This window comes from Perna viridis, chromosome 12, assembly GCF_037379345.1.
Source record: "Perna viridis isolate PV_CMFRI_1.1 ecotype Kerala chromosome 12, ASM3737934v1, whole genome shotgun sequence".
In the NCBI taxonomy this organism is placed as follows: Eukaryota; Metazoa; Mollusca; class Bivalvia; order Mytilida; family Mytilidae; genus Perna; species Perna viridis.
In genome coordinates, this window is record NC_142456.1 from 13,305,489 (window position 1) to 13,319,498 (window position 14,010).

At 32.6% G+C, this 14,010-nt stretch overlaps 1 protein-coding gene across 2 annotated transcripts in view; it reads right to left on the bottom strand.

Moving 5' to 3' along the window:
* Positions 1 to 96: 96 nt before the first annotated feature.
* LOC148601270 (GRB10-interacting GYF protein 2-like) overlaps positions 97 to 14,010 on the bottom strand; it is a 37,673-nt gene continuing 23,759 nt past the window's right edge. For both annotated transcript variants that reach the window (XM_088555964.1, XM_088555963.1), the window contains exons 20-29: positions 13,210 to 13,296; positions 12,673 to 12,792; positions 10,854 to 10,939; positions 9,670 to 9,781; positions 8,960 to 9,135; positions 8,066 to 8,186; positions 7,079 to 7,178; positions 6,418 to 6,464; positions 5,882 to 5,998; positions 97 to 5,067 (exon numbers count right to left, since the gene is read on the bottom strand). In XM_088555964.1, coding sequence (XP_088412090.1) covers positions 4,870 to 5,067; positions 5,882 to 5,998; positions 6,418 to 6,464; positions 7,079 to 7,178; positions 8,066 to 8,186; positions 8,960 to 9,135; positions 9,670 to 9,781; positions 10,854 to 10,939; positions 12,673 to 12,792; positions 13,210 to 13,296 — 1,164 coding nt within the window. In that variant the 3' untranslated portion in view covers positions 97 to 4,869. The remainder of the gene's footprint in view (positions 5,068 to 5,881; positions 5,999 to 6,417; positions 6,465 to 7,078; positions 7,179 to 8,065; positions 8,187 to 8,959; positions 9,136 to 9,669; positions 9,782 to 10,853; positions 10,940 to 12,672; positions 12,793 to 13,209; positions 13,297 to 14,010) is intronic.

The following is a 14,010-nucleotide window of genomic DNA, read 5'->3' on the forward strand; positions in this document are numbered from 1 at the left end:
AATATCAGCAAGTATGGTGAAAAAGTGCAGTAAACAGATTTGCCAGACTGACTGCAAACATGAAGTTGCCAGCAGGGGACTAATAACAAACATTACTTTATTTTGAACATTTTTATTTTTTATCATTGTCAACAATATTTTCAGCCTTTTTTAATTAACGACAAGTCTTTCGTGTATACAAAAGCCTGCATATTTATCACAATGTAACAATGTACCTTAAAAGCTCAGCAGGATTGATGTATCTGATTTCATCTCAAGATATGTGGCTATGGTAACCTTAATGATAAAAATATCCTTAGAAAAATCCAAGAGTTTACTTAAAAGAGTAAACAGGTAACCAGTAACATCTACAATGAAAATTATCCCCATACAATAATTATAAATCCAGCTATTTTCTAAAAGGAAAGAGAGTATCAGTATATAAAAAACCTTGTGTGATTTTTTTTTTTTAATTTCAAAATCTAAAACTCATCATTGATCTTTACAGAACAACTTGTAGCTACCTTAAACCTGGTGAAATATTGACAGAGGTGTTCAGAATTTCTCCTGTTATTTGGGTGGACAGGAGATAAAAGTTATCACTCCCTTCCTTTATATAAAAACTTCTCTAAGTTGAAAAAAAAATTAAGAAATAAAATAATATCCCCCCCCCAATGTTGGTAAAAAATTAAATTACTTCCATCCACTTTATTCCCAGTTGCTGTTCCATTATCTCTTACCCTGTTCCACTGTCAACTGTCTTACTCGGGATATCCCTCCCTTGCCCTGTCTTGTTCAACCCCCTCATTCCCACTTTTCACCTCTTAATGTACCCTGCCCCATGTCCCACTTTCCATCCCCATACTACCCCCCGTCCACCTGCCTCATCATAAAAGCACTGAAATAAAGAAAGTCTCTGCAAATACTTTGGTTTTAGTACAGTTTTAAAATGAATTGCTTTGTTTATCATTTAATCATTTTAAAACAAAGGATTTTGGAACTTCATGTATAGTACTGGCCAGTAAAAACAAGTTTCGCATACAATCAATTACACACAATACATGCATAACACTTCCATTTTGGATTAAAAAAGTCACCTGTTTTTAGAATATGTTAAGTTCATCTATACCCCTTTTCTCCCTTGTAACAAACAGCCTGACTGACTACACAGTTATGAAATTATGGAGAAGGAAAAAAGAAGGAAAAAGGGTCTTCCTGAATTATAAAGGGAGACTTAAAGTTTGACAAAACACTAAAAATTTGGTCTAGAAGTTAACAAAAACAGGATATGAACTTCTTACATACAGAACACTAATATACTTCCCTCAATGTACAATGTCACAAATTTTCAACTGCCATACACTTTAAATCATATGCACTTTTCTTAAACAGGTGATTGTATTGAGAAAGGGAGAAATTGGCACCTACAAAATAACAGCAATATACCCTATTAGTTTAACATGGACTTATCTGACATATTTTGCCATTTTGATTAAAAAGACATTACTGTATTTAAGTTTTTCAAGAAGATAAGCATGTAAAGCAGAGAAAAATCTGTAATGAGTAAATATTCAATACATTTTTAACAAGCTCAATTGTAACAGAGTCATGGTAAAGTACTGTATAACCTGTAATTTTTGTGGTTTGGGATAAAAATTGTGAATCTTGTTTTGCTTAATATAATTTTTGTGGTCAAGAGTAGTACTTAAAAGTCTTTCAGAAATTTCATGGGACTTAATGTAAACATAATTTGATATTATATTTTACAATTTTAATTTTTGAATTTCCTTGGTAACCCCACAAAAATATTGCCACAAAAATTTCTGATTAAACAGTAATATTTAAACATACATAGACAGTCATTGTGGAATGAGGACCAAACAGACTGTGAAATTCTCAATAAAATCTTACAAAAACTTCAATGGCTTAACCTTTATATCAATTTAAAAAAAAAAGAGTGATATTTATTTCAAGTCTGATCTATTTAAGTAACGAAGTAATTTAAGGAGACAAACCTAGGGTAAGGGACACAACTCTTGAAATCAGTGATTTGTTTGCATCATATTCAATTTCACCAAAGCCTATCAAGCATTTAACTGAAACAGAATGAAATCAGTCCAAGTTACATTGATGCTTGCATGAGACTGATGTAAAATCCAGAATACAAATGTTCCAATGATTTGTAAGGGTTATGTCCCTTACCCTAGGTCTACTTCTTTAAGTAGCTCTCAAGATAGGAATCTGCCCTTCAATGTACTAATGTGTACTGATCACCTTGTAACCTTTCAGGTCTGAATAACTGTTGCAGCCAGTAACAAAGTTATTTCCAGGATAGAGTTACCAAGTAACAAAGTTATTTCCTGAATAAACCAATAGTATTGCTAACCAGGATAGCGAGTTGGTCTTCCCTTAATTGAATGACGAAATAAATGTTTTGGGGAATTAACTTGACACTTGGCAGGAGATATAAACTTCTATTAGTTTGTTTGTTTGTTTGTTGGGGTTTAACGTCCGAGCAGCAATATTTCAGCTATATTCAGACGAAAAAACTTCTATTAGACATATGTATCTATTTGAATACCTATGGTATGATAGAAAATCAAAATCTTGTCAATTCAACAGTTTTAAAATACCAATTGAGTATCAGTCATCCAATCACAGGAAGACCAACTAAATCTCCTGATTAACAATACTATTGCTTTAGTATGATGATGCCCTGCTATTGGCAGGTATTTGAATTTGAAAGATAGTATCTAAAAGATTATTCGGTAATAAAGTAGGATATATCTGTATAGGGTAGGGCAGATTACTGGTAATCAGTCGTTCAACATCTGTACAAATAATTGTATAACACAGGCAAAATTATTTCACATGATTTTCACCTGAATTGAGCAAATTAACTAACTGACAGAGTTCATGTGAAATTCAGGTGAATGGAGCCTCTCGTGAAATTTACAAGAAATGTTCACATGAAATTCATGTTTAGTGAATTTCACATGAATTTCATGTGAAGCTCGATTTGCCTGTGTTTATAAGACACAAAAATATAGCATATAGAATGGTTTTTTTTCCCAGAATATGATACATTTGGCACAAGAGAACCTGTTTAACAAATTTTCAACAAAAATATCATGTCACTATAAGTTTTTTCTTGAATCTGAAAAAAAGAGGAAAACTGAAAAATAAAGCAATATATGTCAGTTACATTTTCAAAGAAAATTATGCCACAATTAATGCCATTAATTCAAATTTTAAACAAGTGGCAGACTCAACATTTGATAAAATGGGTAACCATGTTAAATCTAAAAATAACAATAATGTAAATTACAAACTCATACATCTATCGGATCCATTTCAGAATTGAAATACAATAAACATAACATGTTCACAAAGAAAATCTAAATTCAACAATTTATTTAATAAGGTGTGAGGTCACTATTCTCACAAAAAATTGATCAGAATATAAAAGTGAAACAGTTTTTTTTGATTTTTATATTTAACACCTCTGTTTCTTAAAGCCTTGTAGGTACTGTAAAGTTTTTTTTCATTTTTGATTTCTTAGGTAAGGCTTCTTATCCACTGAAATGCAAGTTAAAGGTAATATATACTTTAAAATATAAATTTTACTATAAGAGTTCCTGATTTGAATTAAAAATCATAAAAAAAGTTTAACATCCCATAGCAAAAATAGTAATTTAGCCAGGGCGCCATAAAATTCTAGATAATTCAACAAAAATAATATTGTATTCATAACAACTCTTAGGAGGCTAAGTCTCGATTTTTATCAAAATACAGACAACTTCAATATTTTCTCGATCTTTAAAACAAATTTTATCATTTTCCCATGATGTTATTCCCTTTCTTTATTACAGCAAGTAAAATAGTTATCTTCAGGAAATAAGAGTTTATTTTCCCTTGATTGAATGACAATTACATGATAAACTGCTTTAAGTATTTACCTGGACAGCTGAGAGGGATACTCTATCAGAAATGATTTTTACGAGGTCTACAAAAAAAGCGAATGGCAAAATCGGAAGTAAATATACAGTAAAAAAAGAATTGCAACGAAAAAATCCAGATTTGAATTGCAACGAAAAAATCCAGATTTGAAATATCAGAATTCCGCTAAAAAGCGGAAAAAAATCATGTCTGTTTTATATCATTCCATAGGTATTTGAATCTATATCTGATAGATAGTTTGAATCTCTTTGTCAATTGTCCAATTAACTGCCATAGACATTTCCTCAGATAATGGTCATTCAACCAAAGGAAGACCAACCCTTCCCTGAAGATAACTATGTTACATGCTGTAATTATTGCATGAAGCAAATGATAAAGATTTAAAACCTTGGTTCATTCATACAATAAGATGCTCAAGTTTTAAAAGTTAGTTAATATAAAATGTGGGAGATTTAGAAGCTTCAAATTCTCATATATGTATATTGTGCTGATCAAACTTCCCAGAATCATTTTGTGATAATCATGTAAGCTTTTTATTTATTTTTTTCAATAAATAATACTTCTGGTAATGACCATATTAAGTAGTTTATCATGAAATAGCACTAGTTAAATGGATTTTCTTTCATTTTTCCCTCAAAATTCAGATCTTTCACTCAAAATTTCATAATCCATATACAACTATCTGGTTTACCAGCTCTCTGGTAACATAACAAAGGCCATCTAGGGGCCGGCACGTGTAACTTGGAAGGAAGGGCTTGGAATGTAAGCCACACCCATTTTATAAAGCTACGGAGACTTGTGTTATGCAACCAAACCCAACAATGATGACCAACCTTAACAAAAAATATCAACAAATTCAAACAAATCATCTCAAGTTGTTAAAACATGTTTGATAAAAGCAGAAAAATCCATGTTCCTGATGATGTCACTTCACTTAATATCTTCATCTAATTCTCCAACATTCTTGCGCTCTGGGTCAGCACTGACAGTAAATCCCAGAATACTGCTGTCAAGTTTCATCATTTTCTTCTTCTTCTTTCCTGCTTTTCCTTTCTGAAAGTCTGAATCATTGGTTTGGTTGGTCGACTGGCGGTAGTCACGGGCTGGTGCGGGTCCCCAAATGCTTTCCTGGTGAAAATAAAAGAGATGAATATATATGTTGAAGTGTGGCTGAGTAAAGAAATTGAGTGGTCTGTTTTCCAAAATTTGTACGACAGAGACTTAATTTTTATTCTTTCCTTGCAAGCATCAGATAAAATACATCTTCCTTTATAAACTCTCCATATAATAAACTAACTTGATTTAAAGTTTCAATAAAATCTATAGAATGGTTTAGGAAGAGTTCGGATTACAGGTTACATGAACAGACAGGCAGACATGAAGACTTCAGTAACACCTAAATTCCTCTGAAATATTTTGTTATCTTAAATTTCAAATGCAATAATTTCTTTAGAAAATTAATTCTGAATGAGGACATATTGTTTGCAATTTGATGGGGCTATGCCATTGAAATTTGGTACATTTTAACCACAAATTTATTTCCAAGTACAGTCAAACCAGTCTTATTGACAACCAGTATTCAGTATTCAGCAATAACCTTTCTCAAAAGATTATCCCCATGTAGTGCATTCTATGCAAAATTAACCTGTACATGAAGACCACCTGTTCAACATGACTTTGCCATATATATATTCGACAAATTTGATGGTAACAAATTCAAGTAATGTTAACATATTAATTTTTGTAGAGTACTAATTTTTGCTGTTTTTCGAAGTGGACTGAAAAGCGCCTGCAAAATTGATTTTTTACACTAAGTAACACTTATCATTTTTTACATCACGAAAATTTATGTTTCCGAATATGTTCACATCACAGAAACCAGGAAAATTAGCACCATTAATATTAATATATGTTTACATTAATTTCTCAGTTTGACATTTACCTCCACAGCAGGTGCCTTAGCCTTGTTACGAGACTGGCTTCTCTTCTCCAAGAACTGTTTGGCAAAGTCTTTTGAGGCTTTACTCTCTCCCAAGTAAGATCTCACATAGTCATGGACCTAAAACAATATCCATACATGTAATTCTACACCTTCAAACATCAACATCTTAACGTGTAATCATCAATTAGTAGTATTAAACACATAGATGCCTTTCTATATAATGTTACATTATCAAATTTGCTTTTGAGAATGGAAGGTCCAGAACTCTGTAAATTTCGAATGGAAAATCCACCTGATATAAACCAGTTCATAGTTCATAATTACTGAAGTATTTGCTTGTTTTGTGTTTAATAAAATCATAGTATTTAAAAGCATTTTGGATTTTTTGTTACAGAGTAATTGTAACACATTAATGAGTTAACGTTTTTTCGACAATTACACACATCACAAAGCTTAGTTGTGAACTGTAGACATGAACAATCTACACTGCAATGAAAGTTTACAACACAACCCAAAATAATAATATAATATTATACCTCATAAGGAGAATCAACCTCCATCAAAAAGGCTACAAAAGTAGGAACTGAAAAAAAGAAATAAGAACAATTACTCATAAATTTCACAGAACTGAAGCACTGAATTATTCATATCAAAGACTTAAATTTGAAGTTGCTACTTTTCCACAAAGGTAAAAGCAGAGGACGCTTACCCTACCGGTGCACCTGGTCCATGCTCCCAGTTTTTAGTGGAGTCCAAGTTGCTCATTTGCTTTTGTAACTTTGTATATATGATTTTAGTTACTTTATGTTCTTTGTTGTGTATGTCTGTTTTCCATGTCTGGTCTTTGTCCCTGGATTACATTCTTTTGATTACCGCTATAACCTTGGTTCCCTTGATTACTCCTTAAAACATTACTAGTCAACATAACTCATAAAAATTATAAATATTGTTACCCAACAAACAATAATACTTTCAGAGTAACGTAGATAAACATGACCAACATTATAGAAATATGTCTTATTTCTAATGTAGTAGATGATAAGTTTTACCAAATTTAACTGACCTTACAACAGAATTTTGCTTCATAACAGTCCCCATTTCATGCAAAGAGTAGCCTGAGTCTTTTCAAAAATATGAAAAACTAGTCCTTATCAAAATAAATCACATACTATCTGCTAATAATTAAACCACACTTACTATCAACTGATGTATCCAAACTCTTTAATGCCTTTTCACACCATAGGGAGAAGTCATTCTGTTGTGGCTGTGGCTGTTTAAATAATCTTTGGACTGCCTCCTGAAAAATAAAAAGACACTGTTTACAAAAACTGTTGTTGCATACATGTAAATATGTCTGCTGATGAAGATGGACTCAGAATAAGGTAAAATAATGATGTTTATAAAAGCTAATCACAAACACAAACATTTTGTTTCTACAATTCCAGATCAAAGGACCATAAAAGCTTGGACTTGTTTATCAAATTCTAAACAAGAAATCTGTAAGCAATGGCTCACTAGTGATACCGATTCAAGATATAAGAAAAATAAATTAAGTCCTCTGTAAACAGGAAGTTGTCGACTTTTTCAAAAATGACATACCTACAGTAAGAAAGTGTTAAAATTTCATGCGGCTGTGATGAGTAATTGCTATAAAAATTGTAACTGAAAAAATTGTTACGAATGGAAGTACAGATAAAGGTAAAACAGTATATCCCCTAATCTCCCACAGACCAGGGATATAAATTCACTTTGCTAATCCAAATTTTATTGGGCTTACCTGCTTTGTTCATACTTAACATAATTAACCAACTTAGACAACTAAGAGTACAGAGTAAAAACACTTCATAGGGGGAACACTATAAACCCATAAAGTACCATTCTGCGTGAGAATCAGGCACTTGGTGGCACATCATTTTCTCAATATGGTCTTATTTGTCTCAAATATATTCAATGCATCTAGAAAACAACTAAAAAGCTATTAAAATTTATCCTGAAGCATCTGTGACATAAATATGTTTTTACTGAAAACATTATACTTTGATGGTTATTTCTGGAGGTTATGAGGTCTAAATTCTTATATCTGTCCTTTTTTTTTTTCATTATGTGCCACACCTAATATATTTTTCCCGATTTCTAGACAGAGAAGTATTTCAGTCTACTACAACAAGAATATATATATAATACCTCCTCCTTCTTCAACTTCGACGGTTTTTGTGTCTTCGACACAGGCACTGACGGTGTGTTGAGTGAGTTGCCTCCCTTTAAGGCTGGAAATTCCCCGGGGTTACCTTGTTGCTGTTGCATACTGAAATGAACAATAATAGTTTTGTATACATGTAGGTATTATCTTTTGTACTTTGCAAAAACTAGTAATACTACAAGAGAGGTCATAAAAGGAATACCCACACTTTTCTTTAATAATTACAGATGACATTAACAAAACCTTATTTGTAGTGGGTATAATTAGCCTTACTGCTGATGGAGTACGGTATAATTAGCCTTACTGCCGATGGAGTATGGTATAATTAGCCTTACTGCCGATGGAGTAGGGCATCATTAGCCTTACTGCCGATGGAGTAGGGTATAATTAGCCTTACTGCCGATGGAGTACAGTTTAATTAGCCTTACTGCCGATGGAGTATGGTATAATTAACCTTACTGCTGATGGAGTACCGACAACCTATATGTTGGTATACTCCCACATAGTTTGAGTGGGAAAATGCTCTCACACCCACATGGGGTCTGGGAGTAGGCCAGAGCATCAACACAGCAGCCCAACTGCTAGTAGGACAAACACTGACCAAGTTCTTCAATTGGCTCTACTAACCACTAACACTGCTGTGAGAGGCCTGCATTGGTATTCAAGGTCGTTAAAAACCCCCAATCATCATGGAGTACAGATCGTCATGAATTATTTAACTTTCAATTTAAATCTTTAGGTTGATAAATGAACTTCATGAATATATAAATTAGATTGACTACAAAAATCCATCAAACCACACATTAGTAAACCTTTAGTACATGGTACAGCCCTAAAATATACATTTAAAATAATGTTAAAATTTAAATCCTTCTTACTTTTTATTGTTAGGTGGTGCAGCTCTTTTGGAAGAGATAATAGCAGAGTCCCAGAATCCAAGTGACCCAGTTTCATTGCCAATGTTCCTGGCCTGATTTCCCCAAGCTCCCTCACTGGCCCAATGTGATGAGGATGTTGATCCACTCCATGCACTAGCAGCCGATATGGACATATTCTACAAAGCAAAACATTTATAAATCATGATGATACTGAAAGTAGTCATTTATAAAGATCCCCCCCAAAATATGTCTGATTCCCACTATCCTACCTACCCTAGTTTTCTGTGCCTACCCTTACATTTTATGGCCATTTTGGCACAAACACCATTGATTTTTTTTCCATTGACTCAAATGTTATTGAAAAATAAAATAATGTCCATATCTACCTAACCTATTTTTTTTTCTTGCTAGTAGCAGGAAAGTAGACTATTACTTTTTTGCCCATGGAATCATAGAATATTTTTTTAGTAGTGTAATCATTTACATATAACATGTGACAGTTACTGACATGGATGGAGACAGTGACATCTGCCAACATTCAACAAGATGTAAATGGGCTAATTCTAATCTTCACAGATTCAGAGTAAACCTCTATAAGACAGAAAAAGGTTTCATTAAAGCGACAACCTATGATAGGACAGATAGATCTTAACTTTCTACATTGGTTATATACACTGATAACTTTCTTGTAAATATATACAGTAACTGACCTTGGTCTGGTTTTGTTGTTGTTGTTGTTTTCGTTGTCTATCCAGTTCCAGCTGCCGGGCTTGTTCCTCTTGTATTTCTATCAGCGACTTGGAGCTTGGTTGAGATGGGAATCTACAAAATATCAATTAGTCTATTAAGCAATATAAAAATATACTGTATTAACATAAATAGATTAATAAGTGAAAATATAAAAATATACTGTATTAACATAAATAGATTAATAAGTGAAAATACCCATTTGTTTGCCAAAAACAATTCCAATTTCTAAACGTAGAGAAGTTAGTTCTTCAACTATATTTTATTATAACATATGTTGGTTAAGTTTAACTATGAAAAATCTGTTGGCCAATCTCTAACACTCCAAATTTAGTATACAGAAAAATATAAACCGAGTTGTCAAAAAGAGGTTGATGTTGCCAAGGCCTGAAATCACTTTAAAAGAAGCTTGTGTCAAAACACATGAATTCACAATTACAAATTTGCCCTGACTGACCCCAGATTTGTCTCCAAATAACCATTTGATGTCATTGAAACAATGTAATTTTAAATTGTGACATCATTAATCTTTAAGTTGAAGAAAAATTAATTACAAAAACAATGGATGGGAAAATATAATTTTTTTTCACCAATGGCATCCACAAGTGTAAATACTTCTATATCAGATGACTGCAGCCAGTAGTAACAGAGAAAACTGGGTGAGTGACAATATACCTCCCTCCTAAAAGCAGGCAACTTACCATAAAATTGTTTGATAATATAACTCCCTCCATTAAATCAGGGGTGTAGCTATCAATTACTGTCATATATAAAGGGAGTCAACTAATCATAAAATTGTTTGACAACATATCTCCCTCCTTTGGATCAGAGGTATAATTATCAACTGTCCATACATAAAGGGAGGTAAATGATCATGAAATGGTTTGACCATATACCTCCCTCCTTTGAATCGGGGGTATAAAAATAACTGTCCATACATAAAGGGAGGTAACTGATCATGAAATTGTTTGACAATCTACCGCCCTCCTTTGGATAAGGGGTATAAATATCAATAAGTCTCCATATATAAAAGGAGGCAACTTATCATAAAATTGTTTGACAGTATACCTCCATCCTTTAGATCCAAGGTATAACTATCAATCAATTAACAGTTTATAACATATTAAGTACTAGATATGATGCTTACATTTGTGATGACCAAGATTTCTGTTGTTGTTGCTGTTGTTGTAAAGCTAACATCTGTTGTCTCTGTGCCTCTAACTGTCTCTGTACCTGTTGAGATAAAAGAATCATACACCTCAGGTCCACAAGTATAGTTACAAAAGTGGACATCTGATGGGCCATTAAATAATACTCGCCATGTTGCAAAAAATTTTTGTTAGGGGGAAAACCAACTTAAAATATCTATAACTTTAGTGTCATTAATAAGATCAAACTGAAATTTGACCTTGATCTGTATTTTACAATACTCAAAAACTATACAAAGTTTTTAAAAAATTCTTCTATGTCTTCTTAAGTTATCATCTGGAAATCATACTGCAGCCAATGAATACACAACTATTTAGAGGGTATCCCATAATACCTCACTACTTTATGTGAAGAGGTATAAAAATAATAAAACAATAATAAAAGAATAATTCCTTCAGATAAATAAAAAATCTCTAAACCACAACAATAACTTCAAAAACACAGAACAACAATAAGGATCATTTACACAAAAAGTAAGAAAAATATTTCCCTCTAATTAAGTACCAGTACACCTAAAATTCAGAGACTGCCAATCAAGGATCCGGAAAGGTCAAACATGCCGGTCATTGACTGACAAATTTTGCAAATGACCAACGACCATTTCCCAATATTGGACATAAATAAATGTCAACCCTTATAAATTAGAGTCAGCATGATTTATTATTGTATAAACATCCTGTCTACTTCTCTCCAAATTGTTTATTGGAAATTGACAGGTGTGTGTCAATTTTAGCCGATGTGCAGCCACCTGTGACTGTGATTTACCTGTAACTGATTAGTTGATTGCACAATTAAATTAACGGTACAGGTGCAGCCCCACTGAGTATACAAATTAACTGAAGTAACTTGGAGAATTTTCATACATTTATTAGTTGATTAATTAAGAAAAAAGATCCGTCATTTTCCCACCAATCTTTCAGAGGTAACAAAAGCACATGGAACTGAAACTGCAAATCAGTCGTAGTTTGTAATTATTAATTCATCGATTGAAACGTTTTTACACAGAAGTCAACAAACCATTTAAATCAATGTACAAAATGATTTTCTTTTATATTTTTCCACACTCGGAAGTTTTCAGCTCTTTGCCTATGTGATGAAAAAGTCCGAGAGATATGATGTTTTGTTTACATGTTAGAATGTCCACGTGTGGTCGAAACTGAACTTGTTCACTCGTTCTAATATTTTGTAAAAGACAAGAGTATGTGATGAAATAACACAATTTCCAATATTTACCTTAAAATAACTACATAAAAAAGTTTTTTAAATTTATTTTTGATCTGAGCATGTAAAAGACCGACATAAACGTCTGCTGATGTTTGATAAAATGCAGCATGGGCTGTCAAAATTTCCGAACCCTTGCTGCCAATAGTTAAGTGATTGATGGTGTAGAAAAACCCCACCAAACAAACAATGCTTTTTCAGTCTACATATGCTATATTTTCACATAACAATAATTAAATATTTATTCAGATCTGCACTTTTCAAAAAATCTAAAATCTAAAAAGTGCAACAACCAAATGAAAAACAAAGACTTGTAATGCAATCAGTAACACTTTCTGAACAAGAAATAAAATTGAAATCAGTGGGTTTTAGACATGCATGAATTACCTCCTGTCTGATTTTAATAGACTGCTACTTAAATGCACAATCAAAAAACAGTTCACAATATAAACTATTTCATCAATTTTTTTTTTCGTGGTCATGTAAAAATACTATTCCTGTAACTATACCCTTCTTATGAGTAACAGTGTACAAACCTCTTCCTGTCTCTGCCTCTCTCGTTCCTCTTGTTCCTGAATTTCCAGCAGTGATTTAGCTTTCTGTTGCTCGGCAGCAGCAGCAGCCTGTTGATTGGCCCACTGAGCATGCTGTGGCAGCTAAAATAATTAAACAATTAAAGTTTGTTTTTGCCTACAAAAATGTATGTATAGGGACTATATATTGGCTCTTCACTATCCATAAGGTTCAATGAAATGGGGAGCAGTAGTTTTCAAGGAGTTACACTTACTAAAGTGTGAGATTGAAAGACACACCAACTGACTGACAGGCAAAAACATTATGTCCCCCAACACTTTGGTGGGGACATAATGACGAGAAAAGAACTCAAATCGAGAAGTTGTAGCTTAAGTCATTATGCCTAACCAGACAAAGTGGGGATAAAATTGTGTTTTCTATGTTACACATGATCTGGTAAATAACAGAACAAAAAATTAAGCTTGACATAAAATTAGTTAACTTCATACTGATGATTTTAAGATGGGCTAGTGGCTAATGGCCAGTACTGTATAGATTACCTGCATATTAGCCATCTGTTCTTGTTGTAATTTTTTGAGAGCTTCTTGTTGCTGTCTTTGTCTTTCCTGTTGTTGTCTTGCTTCCTCCTATAACACAGTATACATATGCTGTGATAATGTGTATCAAATACAAGGATAGGATTAACCCACTCATTTCAAGTGGGAAGAGAAAGTTTGAGTCAATAATAAATTACAGAAAATCTAAATCTAAAAGATTTTCCAAGACAGTATTAAAAGCATATCATATTGGATGACCTTCAATTTGACCTCATTTCCGAACTTTGAAAATGTTTTAATCTTATTGGAATGGTACACTGCTATTACCTATAGTACCAGAAATAATAGTCTTGTTTCCTGTTACCAGCAAGAAAAAAATAGAGTAGGTAGGTAAGGATTTTATTTTTCAAAAACATTTTGTATTGAGTTAATGGAGCAACAATCTAGACTGTGAACTGGATAGCAGGATACTGACATATTATTTTTTTTGCCTTAAATAAAATGCATTATAGTCAAATTAGTTTAATTTTCAGAAACCAAAATCAATTAAAATGTCAAGATTGATAAATAATGTAAAAAAAAAAGAAAACATTCCTCAATAATTTATTACTAACAGAACAATTTTTTTTGGTAACATTGTCAAAAGTAATCATGATTATGCTACTATTTCACCCAGCAATCAATAACATATGATTACTTGAAATCATAAAATACAATTATCACTGATTACATGTGATTACTTATAAAAAAGGGAATCGATTACAGCCTATTCTGATTCTGATTACTATTACCCCATCCCTGATG